The sequence below is a fragment of the Mesoplodon bidens genome, assembly GCF_964165515.1.
Source record: "Mesoplodon bidens genome assembly, chromosome: 5".
NCBI lineage: Eukaryota > Metazoa > Chordata > Mammalia > Artiodactyla > Ziphiidae > Mesoplodon > Mesoplodon bidens.
Genome location: NC_138161.1, coordinates 104,635,674 through 104,655,072, shown reverse-complemented (window position 1 = coordinate 104,655,072; position 19,399 = coordinate 104,635,674). Strand labels below are relative to the sequence as shown.

At 40.4% G+C, this 19,399-nt stretch overlaps 1 protein-coding gene across 1 annotated transcript in view; it reads right to left on the bottom strand.

Moving 5' to 3' along the window:
- TPRG1 (tumor protein p63 regulated 1) overlaps positions 1-19,399 on the bottom strand; it is a gene marked incomplete at its 3' end in the record, with an annotated part of 116,739 nt that overhangs the window by 77,146 nt on the left and 20,194 nt on the right. The window contains exon 3 of the mRNA XM_081235267.1: positions 1,482-1,658. Within this exon, the coding sequence (XP_081091393.1) occupies positions 1,482-1,658 (177 nt within the window). The remainder of the gene's footprint in view (positions 1-1,481; positions 1,659-19,399) is intronic.

Here is a 19,399-nt window from a genome sequence, read left to right as displayed (position 1 = left end):
ACACATGAAACTGCTAACTAGCACCTATGAAAATAATTCTGGAAAACTGAAAGTCTGGGTTAGGAGAGATATCCTGACAATAAATAAATTTCTGCGATGTTTAAATAGATGTTTACCACGTGCCTATATTATTGAAAAATCCACCAGTTCAAAAAGTCAGTGAACAAAATCAATCATTTCTAGCATCCATGAAAAGAGCAAATAAGAAATAGGTCTCTGATATGATATGCTTTATGTAAGGAAACCCAATCACTTGATCGGTCTATACTTTTTTCAGTATTTTAGAAAGATTTTTCAGCCAGGTGCTTAAAGAATGACAACAACAAAAGGTACCTGCCTTGAAAGAGCTCACAGTTCCACGGGAAGAGTTCACATTCAGAGGTTCAGAGGAAGGAAGCTGTCCTCCAGCTTAGATTTAAAATGTTGAAGAAAGTCAGTTCCTCCTGAGACCATAACAAGAATTTGCTCAGTTCAGCAACCCTCCTCTATAGACCTCACCAGGTCTCTTGGTAACTGTCAACCTCTCCGAGAGAGGTGATGTCCCCTCCTCCACTAAGCTTCCAGGAAAGATCCCAAAGAGACTTCTTTCAAGAAGTCTTATTAGCCATCTTGGGTTCTGTTCATTAAGCTTTGTAGAATAATTTCAATTCCCAAAGGCAATTGACAGCTGCTGGGGGTGAGGATGGCAGCAGGACCCCAAGAACAAGGTCCTCCAGTGGTTGCTGTTATAAAGCCACACTGGTGTATTTGGCTGCACCTCTCCCTGGAATGTTTCAGACCTGGTTGACCCTGTGTGGAAGGCATTACCTTTGTAGAAAAAGTTGCAGGAACATTGTACAGCAAGGAAGGGTAGAAATGGTTAACTGCTTGGGGCTAGAAGCCACGGGTTAAAATGTCACGAATAAAGGCACCAAGGTGTCTAGAACCAGACTGCCTTAATTAAAAGTGCTGGGTATTTTGCAGGTGACAGCACTCTTAGGAGACAGGGGGGTATTCAGGCTTACATCACAGATGGGAGTGGTACTATATGGTGCTTACTCTACAGAACTTTTTCCCACCTTCATTCCTTTGGTTGCTCTCTCTTCCTTCTGCTTGGAATATTCTTAAGCTTTTGTTCTTCTTTGGCTGACTCCTACCCCATGTCAAATATTGGCTCAAGCATTTCTCCTGGAAAGCTCTGATCTCTGCCACAGGAATTAGGTTAAAACCGTTTCCTCCATGTCCCCACAGCTCTTTCCACTTTACATTCAACCACTGACTTGTCAGGTACTCATATGAAAGTACAAATGTACTTAAAATTGTATCCCTGGTGTCTGACGTAGAGTGGAAACTCAAGGATTGTTTGATGAATTCAGCCACAGCGTCACTGTTCTCCCCTGGATTCTCCCAGCATACAGCACTGAACTGAACTTGGTGATTGTTTCCCCTGCCTGCCCCACACCCACTGCACCACTTTGCTGAGTCTAAGACATCATACTCACTTGTCCAGTGACATTGTAGGGAAGGAAAACTTGCCCAGGCAGATGCGATAGACAGCACTCAGGGGAATCCATTGCAACTGCACACAGCTGAGCATGATTAAGTCGTATTTGCAGATCAAGAGAATCCTGTCTGTGACCAGCAAAATCCTCTCCTTCTCATTGTTCCAGCAGTCTATCCCGTGAAAAAAACACCACAGAGAAGAAAAGTCGTTTGCATAATCTTTCCAAGTTGAAAATAATGGAATTGTCTGAAATATATCTGCTGACACAGAAAATAATGAGGTTTGATCACCTCAGAAGAAAGAGAATCTGAAGAATGACATCCCTTCTCTCTCATTCTGGTCCCATGACTAAGGGAGGAGGGAGGTGGAGGATCACAGGGAAAGGTTTTGTTTTTTGGTTTTTGGTTTTTTTGGCTGTGTTTGGTCTTGGTTGCTGTGCGCGGGCTTTCTCTAGTTGCAGCGAGCGGGGCTACTCTTTGTTGCGGTGCACAGGCTTCTCATTGTGGTGGCTTCCCTTGTTGCGGAGCACAGGCTCTAGACACGCGGGCTTCAGTAGTTGCAGCATGCGGGCTCAGCAGTTGTGTCTCGTGGATTCTAGAATGCAGGCTCAGTAGTTGTGGCGCACGGGCTTAGTTGCTCCATGGCATGTGGGATCTTTCCGGACCAGGGCTCGAACCTGTGTTCCCTGCATTGGCAGGTGGATCCTTAACCACTGCACCACCAGGGAAGTCCACAGGGAGAGGTTTTATGGCCACAGAGCTCAGAGATGATTAGCCTTGACAGGATCCTTTAGGGGAATAGCAAGATTGTATCACGCTGGCAGTCAACTGATTCATGCTCCTCCGTGTCTTCCCAGTTCTCTAGAAAACCTTCATGGAGCTCACCTTCCTCAAAGCACACCAAAAATAATCTTTGTTCTAACTCAATCTGGATGACTCACTAAGCATTAGTTTATGCTAATCTCCAAAGGTCGCATTGCTGACTGAAGATAAAATGGAGACTTGATTATAGGTCCAGTGACCTCCACCCAAGCTACCACTATTTCAAGCTCATTCTATCATTTTCTTATGGTAGAAATACAGTGAAACAAGTGAAGTGAGATTCTTACAAGCCAAAGACAAAGCAGACACTGGATAAGTGTTTACTGAATTGATTTGCTTCAGATTTCAGAGCCTTTCAGGGTATGCATGGAAAATTCTGAGGGTTAAGAATCTCTGCAACAGAGAGAACCAGAAGCAATGGCTTCTGGTTAAAAGAAAGTGAGCATGGTCTGAAATTCTTCTCACTCTCAACGCTTTTGCTGTCTGTCTGCTACAGCCTTTGTATATAGCACTGCATGACTTGTATGATAACTGTTTCAGTACATGTTTTGTCTTCCTTAAGAGACAGAAAAGGATGATCTGTGAGTGATTCATATCTGAATCCCCACTACACAGAATCAATCTAATGTAAGATTAGGACTGGGCACCCTGCTCCCATCCATTCTCACATAGTAACCAGAGTGCTATTCTTCAAATACAAAAGGAATGATGTGACTCCCCTGTTCACTCTATTAAATGACATCTTTTTGATTTCAGAATCAAATCTAAGTTACATAACATGGACTACAGGTCCCTGTATGGTCTGGCCTCTGCCCAGCACCATCTCACAGCAGGCTGAGAAAACTCATTGTTCAAGTCATGGTTCAAATGCCTCATTCAAAGAAGATTTCTTAAACTCCTATATAAACTGTCCCCCTATTACATTTTCTCAAAGCTTTCTGATCCTTTTCCATTTTCAGCACTTCTCATAGTTTGTAAGAAGGAACAATATGTTAAAAGTTTAGTAACTGGTACCACATGAACACTGACAAATCAGAATGGACACCAAAGTACAGAGGGTAGGGCAATGCCAGCGAGTGTCATCTGAGGATCATCCCTATGTGTGTGTGTGTCTGTGTCTGTGTGTGTGTGTGTTCCATGAGGGCTGTGACTGTGTCTGTGCGGCTGTTTACTCTGTTCCTGTTGAAGAGCCTGCTCCAAATAAATATCTGTTGAGTGGTAAAGGAGTGCCAATCATAATCATTTTGGAGGCCTTTGGGTTGGGTGAGTATGGGGATGAAAACTTCCAGCTAACTAACTCTGTAAGATTGTCTATTGAGCCTGTCTGTAGCTTACGTTCCTTACCTGTGAAACGGAGACAGTACTCATCTCCTAAGTTTGGGGAGAGGATTAAGGGACATGATTCTCAATCGGTGGTTTGTAAATGAGCTGTTATTATCATTGTCAGGGACTTAAGTGACTAAGTGACCTTGGGTAACCCCAATATGTGCCATTCCTCAATGTAGTCTAAAGACAGGCGAGACAAAATTGTAAGTTTAATCAATAGGAAGAGGAACAGGAGGAGACGTAAAGGAGAGAAAAAGGGAGATGAAGGAGGAAGAAATAGGGAGAAACAGAAGGAAGGAAAGAAAGATGAGATCATGCCTTATTATATGCCAGCCATTATGCATGTACAAGTATTAGCTCTACATCTCCCCACCACCCTTTGAAGAAAGTCACATTGAAAGTCACTCAGCTAGAATATGGTAGTAGTGTTAGTGATGTAGGGTCAAGAGATCCGGTTTAAATCTTGGTCCTATGGTTTCCATCCACTCTAAGAATGCTGCAATAGTCAACTTCTACTCCACCAAGAGAAGGAGAGAATTCTTGATAATCTGTTTAACATTCTCCATCTTAGTCAGAAAGAGACGAGGATTCTGAAATGTTTTATCAGATATCTACATAAATTTCTCTAAATAGATTGTATCTACTTAGCAGCAAGTTATAAGCTGCTGCCTAATAAACCAGACTTGTTTTTAGTCTAAAAAAAATCCTCAGATTTTAGTTTAATGGTTTTACTGAAAATGTCAGCACTCCATAATGAGATTTATTTTAAAAGGTAGAGGATGGATTCAGGAAAAAAAAAAAAAAGAGAGAGTTCTTTTTAGGAACAGAGTGCTCTGCTGTGACACAGACTCTGCATAATTTACATGTCGGAAAAGTCTGAATCCAAGTAAACACACAGGCTTATACATAGTTTGGGGCCACCATCTCTAGCTTCTGGGTGGTATATTTATTTATTTAGACTTCAATCACACCTTTTTCCCAGAGAACCCTTGGAAAAAACATTGAATTTTATATCCCTAATATTAATATAAGTTTGGCAGTAATATTCAGAACAAATATAGGAGTAGGAATAACAATCACATATTGTGTTTGTGCAGTCCATGGACATTCACAAAGCTCTTGAATATCAATGCTTTTGTTTAATTCTCCCAACAATCTTTTGGACTAAAAGCTATTACCCTCATTTTAAAGATAAGAAACTAAGGTCCAGAGACCCTTAAAATGACTTGCCCAATGCTTTACACCTAGCAAGTAGTAGTTCAAGGCCCTGAAATAAGTATGGAGACAGCAAATCCAGGCATAGTGTTGGCTTTCTCCATGGGACCACTCACCCCCAAATAGAGGACCCTTCAGTGTGGTGTGCAAGTGTGGTAGGAGCTATCTCTGCAAGGAGCTGAAGTGATGATCTATAGCACTCCTGAAATTGTTCTCTCTGGGAAACAAAGCAAACATCTATGACTGTCCCCTCCAAACTTTTACTCTTCCAGTGTTCCTATCTTGGGGGAATACCCTTCTTCCATCCAGTTAGGTATGCTAGAGACTTAGGACTCTTTCGGGGCATATCCTATTTCTTCACCTCACATGACGAGTCCTAAACATTCTACTACCCAGACATCTCTCAAAACCATCCACTTCTCTCCAACTCGACTTTCACTATCTTAATCCAGTCTTCCCACAGCTCCTGCCTGACTCTTGCAGTCCCCTTCTCACTGGGCTTGAGCAACTAATCACCTGGACCTGGTTTATCTATATATACTTTAGTTCCCTCCCAGCCTCATACCATACTGCAATGAGGTAGACCTTTTTAAAAACAAACCTGGGGCTTCCCTGGTGGTGCAGTGGTTAGGAATCCACCTGACAATGTGGGGCACACAGGTTTGAGCCTTGGTCAAGGAAGATCCCACATACCGCAGAGCAACTAAGCCCATGCACCACAAGGACTGAGCCTGCATTCTAGAGCCCGCGAGCCACAACTACTGAGCCCACATGCTGCAACTACTGGAGCCCACACACCTAGAGCCTGTGCTCCACAGCAAGAGAAGCCACTGCAATGAGAAGCCCACGCACCACAATGAAGGGTAGCCCCCGCTCGCCACAACTAGAAAAAGCCCTCACGCAGCAACCAAGACCCAACACAGCCAAAAGTAAATAAATAAATAAATAAAAACAAATCTGTCTGTCCTTTACCTCCCAAGCCTGGCTTCAAACACTTCAACAGTTCCCTATAGCTCTTACAAGAAATGACAATTTTCACCTGGTCTAAGAGGCTCTGTAGAGTCAGGCTTTACCTATTTCTTCAACGACATTTCAGGCCTCTGCACTCCCTTCTCTTTGATCTTCTTTCAGTTTCTTGGACACAACAATGCCCACTCCTGCTGAAGGGACTTTGCACGTGCTGTTCCCTCTGCCGGTCATGTTCTTCTTGATCTTCTTTACTTAATTAACTCCTATAGTGCTGAGCTCAATTACTCCTTACTCTGGAAAGTTTTCCCAGAATTCCATGACTACTTCTCTTCTTTCTAATATATACTTTCATAGAACTTCACATCTCTCCTTCACAGCACTTCTCCCAGATGCAATTTTATAGTTATTTCTGTGATTACCTAATTCATGTCAGTCTTCTCTCCTATACTGTAAACATCACAAAGAGTCAGTTCTTAGCATTGTGTCACCACAGTAGTAAGTGTCCAAAAAATATTTCTGAAATGAATTGGTAAAGAATTAACAATTCTTGTGCAGTGCAAACTATATGCTTTGCCTCATGCTGCTTGAAGAATCCTATCCACAGTTGTACACATTGAAATACTCCCCCATAAAATAGCACATTTTCAAAAAAAAAAAAAAGCAACATTGGGAAAATGTTCATACCAAAAGAGTGATAAAGAGCAGGATACAAAATGGTACCTTCAGTGTACTTGCAATTTTGTAACAACAGCAAAATATATAGATCAAAATATTAACACTGATTATATCTGAGTGATGGGATTTCAAGTGACTTTCATTTGTTCTCATGCTTTTATTAGCCAAAGTTTAATCTTTTATGATAAACTTTCTACTTTTATGATAAAAGAGATATATCTTTTAAATTTTTTATTGAAATACAGTTGATTTACAATGTTGTGCTAGTTTCAGGTATACAGCAAAGTGATTCAGCCATACACGCATATATAAATATATATATTCTTTTTTTTACATTCTCCTCCTTCATAGGTTACCACAAGATATTGAGTATAGTTCCCTGTGCTATACAACAGGTCCCTGTGAGCTATTCATTTTATATATGGAAGTGTGTGTACTTAAACCCCAAACTCCTAATTTATCCCCTTCCCACTATCCCCTTTGGTAGCCATAAGTTTGTTTTCTATGTCTGTGAGTCTATTTCCGTTTTGTAAATAAGTTCATTTGTATCTTTTATTTTTTTTTAGGTTCCACATATAAGTTACATCATATGATATTTGTCTTTGCTTGCTTAGTATGATAATCTCTAGGTCCACCCATGTTGCTGCAAATGGTGTGAATTCATTCATTTTTATGGCTGAGTAATATTAAAAGATATATATATATATATATATATATATTTTTTTTTTTTTTTTTTTTTGCGGTACGCGGGCCTCTCACTGTTGTGGCCTCTTCCATTGTGGAACACAGGCTCTGGACGCGCAGGCTCAGCAGCCATCGCTCACGGGCCCAGCCGCTCCGTGGCATGTGGGATCTTCACAGACCAGGGCACGAACCCGTGTTCCCTGCATTGGCAGGCGGACTCTCAACCACTGCACCACCAGGGAAGCCCAAAAGAGATATTTTTTAAATAAAAAAAATCACCTATCCTTCAGGTTCCCAGCTTAAATGCTATCTGTTTAATGGCACCTTCCCCTCACCTCCCTTGCCCCCAAGACGATACCATCTCTCTTTCCTTTAAATACACACACAGCCTTTATCAAGGTTTCAGTTGTGGCCTTAGTCACAATTTTCTATACTTGTCCTTCCGTTCCCTGCACACATGATGGAAGACCCTATGGTGTAGAGACAGTGATGGAGCCCTATCTGGGTCTCCTCACTGTGCCCAGCCCAGAGTCAAAGAGAGAGCAAGGTCTTAGTAAAAGAACAGAGCATGGAATAAAAAATTAGAATCATAAAATTCATCCCCACAGTGATGAGAGCCTGTCTCTCCTGGCAGAGAATTTGCTACATTCTCCTACCACTGCTGTTCCTCAGCAGTAGTTGCATTTCCCCTCTTTGATGGGGAAGGGGCCTAGACCTCCTGGTGGAAACAGGGAACCTAGTTGCTCCAGATTTGCAGTTTCCTGGTACTACAACAGTTTGGCCAGCAGAGGGCAACAGCGAACCACCAATGACAGGGGGGACCCATCTGAGCTAGTTTCCAGAACCCCCACCCCATTACTCAAACCATCCCAAATGCTTTGCCAGTTGCCCCAGCTCTACTCCTAACAATACTCTCAGTTGCTCTTCTAAGTCCATGTCAAATCAGTTTATGGTTTGGAAATGATTTTTCTCCCCCAAATATTTTCTTCTAATATTATTCCCCCAAATATGCACACACATGCATGTACATGTGCATGCATACACACACACAAACACACACACACCACTAAGACATCGCCCCGATATTGAATAGAGTGATTATACCTGATTTACAAATCAATCTTCTTTCCTGTGCCCCTCTAGCCTCTTAGAATAACCAGCCCTTGAAAGAGGAAGACAGCTTCTTGGCTATAGCCAGGAATCAGGACTCAGGAGGAAAACACTGAATCATTCATTCCACACATATTCCCTGAGCACCCACTGGGTTCCAGGCCCTGAAGAGAATCCAGTTTGGGTTTGCAATTCAAACACAAACAGATGAAAAATGCATGGCATTGAAGCAAAGCAATTTGCCTCCCCCTGAGTTAAGTGAAGTCTTATAAAACCTTTAGCTAAATAACCCACATGCAATTCTTTCAATCATTTGGTTAATCTCTCCCTGAGCCTCTCCAATGTGTTTAAAATAGGGGACCCTCCAAGTAAACACAGTATTCTAATAAAAACCCGATGTCCACAAACCTTCCCTGTTCCCGTCCCCTGACTTGACGTCCTGTGGTTCATTTTTTTCCCACTACCCCATGCAGCCAGCCATGTACCTGGCCCTGAACTTAGCTACTGGGAATACTGAGAAAAGCATTCAACTCTTAAGGAATACACAGTTCTCTAAGATGTGAGGTGAAATCAACTAAGGAAGAGTTAATGGGTATGATGATGAGACTGGATAATGAGAACACAAGTCCACAGACTCAGGTGTCTGGATTCCCAGCCCATTGCCCACAGAGCTGAGGAAAAGGAACCCTAGGTATCTATTTGATGTCCTTAAAGAAAAGTCTCTTATCAGCTTTTCATTTCCTGCTGTTTGGTGAAGATCTCAGTGTTGGAAAAGCACAAGTTGCAAAGTACAGATGATTCTCTGGAGGTACACTAAAAAGGCCTCAGGAATATTTATTCACTTCTCCAACACGTCTTTAACATGTACCACTCAGTATAGGGCAAAGTGTCCCCGTAAAATATGGACAAGGATGAACCTGGAAACATCCACTTTTGTATCCACAGAACTACTTTTTGCCTGAGTAAGAGAAGTCCTACCATGAAATTTCATATTGCTCCAGCTGAGTGCAGAAAAAGACAATGGTCAATTTTCCCCCTGGAAAACAAAGTCCACAAGATGGGATCCATCACGTTTTATGAAACAGCAAGGAAGCCAGCGTGACCAAAGCAAAAGGAACGAGGAGAGTGGAAGGAGATTTAAGCAGAAGCCACATCCGTGCCGAAATAACCACAATTTCTTTGCAATTTGAGAATGTTTTCACATTACATGGTTATTATCCCCACTTCACAGGTGGAGGAACCAAGTCTTAATAAAGTAACATGCATCTAGTACCAATGACAGAGCCATGGTGAGCATCCAGCACTTGTGACCCCCCCAGCCCAGGCCATATACATTCCATCTAGCCTCTTCTCCCACATATCTTCCCTGTGCAGCAGGCATTTGTGCTCTCCCCACCACAGTACCATCAGTAAGAGGATATTTTAAAAGCTACCAAAAAAGAAGACTCTGGGCACACCCCATCCTTCTCTCTTTCCCACAAAACAACTAAATAGCTGTTGCATAGCTACTGGGCACACCAGGCACTGATAAGAGGCCCACCCCCGAGGGGCTCTCTCCTCCCCGCCTCCCCCAAATTCACTTTAGGGGATTCACTTGATCAGAAGCCAAAGAAGTGGCAGGAGAACAAGGACTAATTTTGAGGAGGCGACAGAGAGGGAAGAACAGAGGGATGGGATACAACAAGTGCTCACATCTTGCCACCTCCCTTGTTTTATTCTTTTAAGTGGGAGAGATATTTGCTTATTGTACTGTGTTAGTTACACCTCCTTGGGTACAGAAGACACAGCCCACATCAGGCAAGTCCAAGAAGAGGAGATGTGTTATAAAAATACTCTGAGGAATCCCACAGAAATCTACGAACAGGAACCATAGCACAGTTGGGATTTAGGAAACCTAGAAAGTCACAAGGAATGAAATTCACCCTGGAGGGGTTGTCTCTCTCATGATGTCTGTGTATCCCTCCATGCATCTCATCTGTTTCCTCTTGACTGATGTGGCCTTCTGCTTACTGCCAGTGTTTGCTCCTCTTTAATTCCACCTTGCCTGTGACCTTATTGTTTCCTTAGTCCTGACTATACATGAGTTTGCAGAATCTGCTCTCGTAGCTAACTGGCCTCTGTTGTCCTAAATCTCCTAGTGCAGACTCTCAAGATAAGGGATTTTGTTAGCCCAAATCATTCCTCTGAGTTGTCTTTTTGAGTCTTACATCAGCTAACCCATTAGCTCCCCTTTGTCCAATCAGCTCTGGCCAGGGGCTGAAGTTATATAGTAGAAAATAGGATTTGCCAGTGAGAAACACTTTATTCTTCTTTTTTAGAATTGTTTTAACTATTCTAATTCCTTTGTCTTTCCATAAAAATTTTAGAATAGTGACTTCCCTCGTGGCTCAGTGGTTAAGAGTCCGCCTGCCAATGCAGGGGACACAGGTTTGAGCCCTGGTCCAGGAAGATCCCACATGCCACGGAGCACCTAAACCCTTGTGCTACAACTACTGAGCCTGCGCTCTAGAGCCCGTGAACCACAACTACTGATCCTGCATGCCACAACTACTAAAGCCCGCGCACCTAAAGCCCATGCTCCACAACAAGAGAAGCCACTGCAATGAGAAGCCTGTGCACTGCAACTAGAGAAAGCCTGCATACAGCAACGAAGACCCAACACAGCCATAAATAAATATTTTAAAAATAAAATAAAAAAACAAAACAGGCAAACTGAAAAAAAAATTTAGAATAGTTTTGTCCATACCTACAAAAATCCTGCTGAGATTGAAAGGAATTATGTTTAACCTGTATGTCAAATTTGTGGAAAATTGACATCTTTACTATATTGATTCTTCCAATCTATGAACATGGGATTTAGATCTTTGTTTCTTTCTTTAGCAGTTTGTAGCTTTCAGTGTGTAAGTCCTATACATATTTTGTTAGATTTACACTTAAATATTTTTCTTTTTTTGAGTGATTATAAATGTTACTATATTTTTGTTTTTACCTCCTCAATGCTAGTGTATAGAAATATAATTGATTTTTATTTTTTTTTTTTGCGTTACGCGGGCCTCTCCCTATTGTGGCCTCTCCCGTTGCGGAGCACAGGCTCCAGACGCGCAGGCTCAGCAGCCATGGCTCACGGGCCCAACCACTCCGCGGCATGTGGGATCTTCCCGGACCGGGGCACGAACCCGTGTCCCCTGCATCGGCAGGCGGACTCCCAACCACTGTGCCACCAGGGAACCCTGATTTTTTTAATTATTACTAAAATATTTTTTGTATGTTTATCGTGTACCCTGCAAACTTGTTAAACTCATCTAATAGTTCTGGAAACTTTTTGGTAGATTCCTTGGAATTTTCTACATAGACTATCATGCCATCTACAATTAGGAACAGTTTTTATTCCTTGCTGTTTGACCTGTATGCATTTTATTTACTTTTCTTGCCTTGTTACACTGGCTAGAACTTCCAGGACTATGATGAATATTGGTAGTGAGAGTGGACACCTGCCTTGTTCCCAATTTTAGGGAGAAAACATTGTCTTTTCCCAATAGCATGATGTTAATTATAGGTTTGATGTAGATGTTCTTTATCAAATTGAAAAGGTTCCTCTCTGTTATTTTCTGAGGGTTTTTGTCATGAATGGGTATGTTGAATTTTGTCAAATGCTTTTTCTGCATATATTGATTTCATCATATGATTTTTCTTCTTTAGCTTGTTAATATGGTGGATTACATTGATTAATTTTCTAATATTGAACTAGCCTTGCATCACTGGAATAAACCCCACTTGGTCATGGTACATAATTATTTTTTTATATTGTTGAATTTTATTTGCCAATGTTTTGTTAAGAATTTTTAAATCTATATTCATGAGGGGTATTGGTCTGTAGTTTTATTTTTGTACTGTCTTTGTCTGGATTTAGTATCAAGTTAATACTGGCTTCATAGAATGACCTGGGAAGTATTCCTTTCTCTTCTATTTTCTGGAAAAGATTATGTAAATTGGTGTTCATTCTTCTCTAAATGCTTAATAGAATCCTCCAGTGGAACCATCCAGGCCTAGATATTTCTTTGGGGGAAGGTCTTGTTTTTTTGGTTTTTGGGTTTTTTTTGTGTGTGTGTGTGGTACACGGGCCCCTCACTGCTGTGGCCCCTCCCGTTATGGAGCACAGGCTCCGGACGTGCAGGCTCAGCAGCCATGGCTCACGGGCCCAGCCACTCCGCGGCATGTGGGATCTTCCCAGACCAGGGCACAAACCCGTGTCGCCTGCATCAGCAGGCGGACTCTCAACCACCGCGCCACCAGGGAAGCCCTGGGGAAGGTTTTAGTTACAAATTTAATTTACTAATTGTTATAAGGCTACTTAAATTATCTATTTCATCTTGGGTGTGTGTACTGAGGAAAGGGTTCATTTCATCTAAGTTGTCAAATTTATGTGTGTAGAATTGTTGGCTATAATTCCTCATTATCTCTCTGGTGTTTGTCAGGTCTGTGTGATACTCCCTGTTTTATTCCTAATATTCGTAATTTATTACTTTTTTGGGGGGGTCATCCTTGCTAGCAGTTTGTCAACTTTATTGAAATTTTCAGAGAACCAGCTTTTTGCTTCTTTAATTTTTCCTATTGTTTTTGTTTTTTATTAACTTCTACTTTTATCTTTATTACTTCTTTCCTTCTCAGCTTTGGATTTGTTCTTCTTTTTCTAATTTCTTGAAGCTGAAGCTTCTACTATTGACTTAGGATGTTTCTTCAACTGATTTGAGCACTTTTCCTTTAATGCTATAAATTTCTTTCTCAGGACTACTTTAGCTGTATCGCATACAGCTATGGATATGTTTTATCTTTATTTGTATTCCATTCAATGAACTTTTTAATTTCTTTGAAACTCTCTCTTTGACCTCAGGATTATCTACCCATATTTAGAAGTATATTGTTCTGTTTCCAAGCATTTAGATATTTTTCTGTTATCTTTCTATTATTGATTTCTTGTTTGATTCCACTGTAATCAGAGAACATACCCTGTATGATTTCAATTCTTTTAAATTTGGTGAGGTTTGCTTTGCAGTGCAAGATATGGTGGATCTTGCTATCTGTTCTGTGGGTGTTTGAAAAGAACATGTATTCTGCTGTTACTTGGTGGAGAGTCCTATAAATGCTGATTGGGTCATAGTGTTGTTAAGTTCTTCTAAATCCTTGCTGAATTTTTGCCCATTTTTTAATATCAATTATTGAAAGAATGGTCTTGAAGTCTCCAACTGTAATCATGGATTTGTCCATTTCTCCTTTCAGTTCTATCAGTTTCATTTCAAAAATTTTGCAGCTCTATTATTTGGTGTATACACATTTAAGATTTCTCTGTCTTCTTGGATGAAAGGATTGACCCTTTCATCATTATAGAGTTTCCTCTCAATTTTCCTGGTAATTTTCCTTGCTCAGAAGATTACACTTTTACTAATTCACATAGCACAGCATTTCAGAAGCCACAGCAATTCTTAAACTTGGTAGTTCTTTCTATTGAACATACTAGTGGAAGCAGAGGCTCTTTTCTCTTCACATTGATTACTCTTCCTAAACCCAACCTACTTTCCCTACAACAGGGCATTTTGGGATAACCTAGGGACCCAATAGAATGGAAACAATTTCCTCTTTGTGTATCAGGCAGCAGGTTTATTCATAAGAGACTATAATAGTTGTCTGTATAACAGCTGTAGTGACCTAAATGTGTTGATAGCCTCAATATTAAGGTTGAGGTGTTATTTGTTTTCTTTAATAAACCACACATTGGCAGTCCCCTAAATAATCAAGACTAAGTTTAAATTTTGGCACAATTATTTCCATAATCTATTGCCTTTCTAATAATGTCAACACCCTATTTAACTCAAGACAGCAATGCCTATATAGAGGTCATGAAGGAAACATAAAGGCAGTGGTGTGCTATAAATGGTAAACATATTCTAAAGTAACAATAATGATAATGATGATGCCCTGATTTTATTTCCTTGATAAATTCTCCTGTCATGACTGATTTCAATATCCCAAGGTGAGGTCACTGGACCTGGAGTTGGAAGAGATGCACACAGCTGGCCATCATGAGGGGAGAGCTGAGCACACACACCACTGCATCAGGGAATGAAGAGGGGCCAGTGTAAGACAATGGGAAGTGACAAGGTGTTGGCAAACTGGAAGCACATACCTTAACTAAAAACATTCAAATTCAAATTTTGAAAAATACTTAGCAGGGTGGAAATGGCTTATGGATCTCCAATTTGTGACTCAAGAAAAAAATTTGATCCATGCTCCTTAGACTGGTGTTCAAAATTCTTTCCTTTCTGGTTCCTTTCTGCCTTTCCAACTTCTTTCTAGTTCTCTGACTCTTGCTCACTAATCCAGCCACAGAACTGTCTGTGGTTCCCTGAGCCTGTCTCAGTTACTCTGCGCAGATTCTTCCCTCTTCCTGAGATGTTCTTTCCCATCATATATTTTTTGGAAATTTCTCTTCCTCCCTTAATCTTGGACATTCCCTTGACCTATGTCAACAATACAGACACACTGAGCTCTGAGCTCCCACAGAATAATTTGTAGGACTGTGTATCAGCAAGTATCATACTGTGCTGTGACTTCTTTACATGTCCTCCCTCCCCACAAGACTGAGAGTTCCTTGAAGACAGAAATTTTGTCTTACTTGTTTCTGTATTTGCCTCAGTTAGGGCAGAGTCTGGCTTATGTAAGGAGCTCAGTAAACATATAAATGGTTGTATAAATGGGTGAATATTATTATTAATAATAATAGTTATTATCATTATAAAAGCAAACTCTTAGGTGGTACATACTATGTGGCAAAAATTGGTATAAGCATTGTATATATTTTAAATAATTTAATTCTTAAATTAATATCCCTCTTTACATAGCCATTTTATAAATGATAAAACTGAGGCCCAGAGGATGTAAGAGACTTACATACCAAGGTCACATAGCTAATAAATGATGGAGCTGGGCATTTAGCTTCATCAGGCTTTTTTTCACCTCTTGGCTCTTCCTGACACCTCCTTAACTCATAGCAGTCTTGGGAAAACAAACACTTCCAAGTACATTTGTGACTGCAGTATCTAAATGCCCTCACTGTCCTGTAATTCAGGTTACTCAGGGACCATTAGCTATCTGGAGGAGGCTGTTGCCATGGAGGAATTTATAGAGAAAAGCAGTGTGTTTAATTAAGTGGTTGTCGAAAACACCCGCCCAGTATAAATGGATTCTGGCAACAGAGGTGCTTTTGTTGCTGCCAGAGTCCTGCCACAGGTCATTAACATCTTGATAGATTTGAGGCATTTTCAGCCTGAGTGCTTTCACCCAAAGATGGAGGAAGTCTCGTTGGGCTTTGAGCTGCTTGAAGGCCCAGGGTAATAGAGGCAGGACTCGATGGATGGACCCTGCTAGTGTCAATGAAGGGCTTCAAGCAATAGATGACTCTATCAGAATTAGATGCAAGTCAAGTCCATGATCAGTTCTGAGCCCCTACCAAATGCCAGACACTGTACTAAGTACTGGGAGATGGGCCGAGATGGGCTTGGACAAAGGTGACTCCAAATCAGGCCCTGACTTAAGGAATGCTTTCCTCACAATGTGCACAATGAACTATATTATGTTTTATAAGGTGAGCACAGAGAAGGGAAAGAAGATGATTCTGGTTGAATTAATATGGAAAGGCTTTATAGGCATAGTGTCCCTGAAGGACAGGAAAGGTCTGGATGAACAGGAAGGAGAGAAAACATACCAAATAGAGCAAATTGGATGAGTACAATCATGAAGACAAGGTATTGTGTCAGGAACTTTAGGGAAACAGCAGGCAATTCAATTTGACTGGTAGAATTTGTTAAAGGGCATAATGGTAAATAAGGTTGGAAAGGTAAATTCGGTCTATGACATGTAGGGTCTTAAAGATGCAACAGAAGGGTATATAGGCAGTGAGAATCCACTGATATCCTCAGAGCATGAGCATGAGAGTGATCTAGATTGGTGCTTCTCAAACTTTAATGATAGGAATCAACTGGAGATCCTATGAAAATGCAGACTCAGGTTTAGTATGACTGGGGTGGGTCCTGAGGGTCGGCATTGCTAACAAGCTCCTAGGTGATGCTGCTGCTGCTGATTCCAAGACCATACTTTGAGTAGCAAAGTCTATAGAATACATGAAAGTATGCAAAAATGAGTGGGGTTGGGTAGGAGATACATTTCAGGTTGTTAATTTGCATATTATATTTATTATTCATGACTAAAATTTTTAGCAATTCCTGATTCCTCAGTTTACTTGGGGTTTTTGTTTTATTTGTGCTTTTATTTTTTAAATTATTAGTAGCAGTGTTTTTCATTCCAAAAGTAGTTCAGCATTCCTAATTATACTGTGACAAGATAAAGTATGATTGACCTTAGCCCATCAACGGCAGCCACCATTCCCTACAAGTATCTGACTTTTTACTTGATTCTGGGAAAAGACTAAATAAAGTCAAATGGACAACAGAAGGCGAGAAAGATCTGGAGAGGAAAAGAGGAAAATGTCTCTGAACCTGCCCAACGAATCACTGTCCTCCTCCCTGAAAGCAATAGACAATCAATGAAGAAAGCAGACACAGGCACAAAGATCATTTAACCAATTTAAACCGTGGTGATGGCTGCATCAGGAGATGAAAAAAAATCACAAAAGGCAGCAAGAGCAGTACAGTGAGAAGACAACTGGGCTGAGAGAGAGGTCCCGAGAAGTCAAGCTGTCCTGTGACCCTTAATAAGTGGTTGCTCTTAGATAGGTCGTTTAATCTCTGGGTTTCTTCAACCAGAAAATAAAGCCAATAGTTCCTTCTTGCCTTCTTCCCTGGGTCTGTTTGAGGATCAAATGTAAGTGCAGGTGTGAAAGCAAACACAGGCATTGCTTTGGGGATCACTGAACTCCACCTGTGCCCTGTGCCTGGGAAATCATTTGGTGTCCTGTGCCTCAGCATTGCTTCGCTTCCTGGATGACTTTCTTTTTATTTAAACATCTAGGATAGTTCTTTCTTCTGGGAAATCATTCTAAATTAAGCAGAGATGCCCTGCACAATTCCAGTTACCCCACCAAGCCCAAGAAACAGAATTCTGAGTTTAACCATTGGGTTACAATCTGATAAGGGGCACACATGGAATCTGGGCACAGTAGCAAAAGGCCATTTTAGCAAAAGTCAGGGCAGCATAATGCATTGGAGCCCTGTCTCTGCTACTTTAGAGCTGTGTTACTCTTCTTTCTCAAAAATTTTTATTGAAATATAGTTGATTTATAATGTGTTAATTTCAGGTGTACAGTAAAGTGATTTAGTTATACAATACATATGTGTGTGTGTGTATATATATATATATATATACATATATATATATATATATATATATACATATATATTCTTTTTTTACATTCTCTTCCATTATAGGTTATTACAAGATATTGAGTATAGTTCCCTGTGCTATACAGTAGGTCTTTTTTTGTTTATCTATTTTTTATGTGTTACTCTTCTGAGCTTTGATTTCCTCATCTGTAAATTGGAGGTCATGTTTCCTGCCTCAGACAATTGCTATGAAGATTGAATTAAATGAAGAAGAGTAATTTTTTAACTATAAAGTGCTACAGGAATATTACTTACTACTTTTTATCAAAAAATAAGTGGAGAATGTCTTATATATTTTCATTTCTCTTTCCAATTGTGGAATGTTACTCTGGCCCACTGGTAACTCTTCCTTACTTGGTGCTTCAATTTTAAAAAGATAATATAAACCATTACATTTGTGTAGCCACTGACAGTTTAAAAGTAATTGTCTAATACTTTACAAAAACTACAAGATAACCAAGAAAAATATGCGGAAAAAACCCTAAGAAAAATGCCATTTAGAGATCATCAAAATTATATAAATTATACAAATATAATGGTAAATGCGTGGAAAGCACTTATTGCAAGGTACAGTTTAAGTGCTCAATAAATGTCATCTATTAATATTCTAACAATCTTTGACAGAAGATTGCATGGAGAAAAGCTGGAATGATATATACCAAAAATTAACAGTAGCTGTGCTTCTTTCAAGAGCAGTGGATTTCTAACGGATTAAAGACTGTATTAAAACAAATTCACTAATTTAAAAAAACAAAATGGAAAGCCGACTCAAGTTCACCTAGCTACATTGATAATAAGTAGCAGAGCCAGGAATCAAACCCAAGTCTTCTGATTCCAAATTCAGGACTCTTTCCATGACACCAGGCTGCATCCTTGACTTCACTTTCATTCTACTGTCTTTATGTCCGACACAGATAATTAGTCGGATTTCACCAAAGTCTGAGGATAAAAACCTAGGTGGGTTTCAGGAGAGGTAGGCAATGAAACATGCTGAAAGTATTTGCCATGAAGATGAAGAGCAAGAGTTACTTGATCCCAGCCACTAGAGGCAAGTCCTCTCGTTCAGGAATAAGGGGGATGAGAACAACAGCCCTCACCACCACTTCACACTAATGTGTGTGGAGGGAAGATCTCATCTCCTACCACCTCTTTAACCACCACAGGCAAAGACATCTTGAGTACATTTGACTGAAGAGCCACGTCATTGCCATCGTATTGCACTTTTCTGAGACTCCATAGAGTGTCAAGATGTTCTCCTTGGTACTGGCTTAATGGATCACTTCTAAAAGCGTATGCACTATTTATTGTAAAAGTCCTTTCCCAGAGGGCCAAGAAAGACAGTACGAGGAGGAGATAAACATCATCCTGTCTTTACAGCTGTAAAGTTATAAAATTCCTAAATGGGCTGGGCTGGGCTGGAAGCCTGAGTCTCACTTGAGGTCTCCTTATGGTATTCTTTTTTTCTTTCTTTTGAATTTTTAAATTTTATTTTACTTATTTATTTTTTATATAGCAGGTTCTTATTAGTTATCTATTTTCTACGTATTAGTGTATATGGTACACTTTAAGAATATCTTAGGATATTCTTAATGGTTTCAGCTAACTGGGATCTTGCTGGAGCTGATAGCATCTCTCTAGTTCTCCTTTTGGTCTGTCCATCCTCCTTGTATTCGCTACCCAAGTGCCTTCAAATTCATTTTTCTAATCTGCTGAATGATATATCT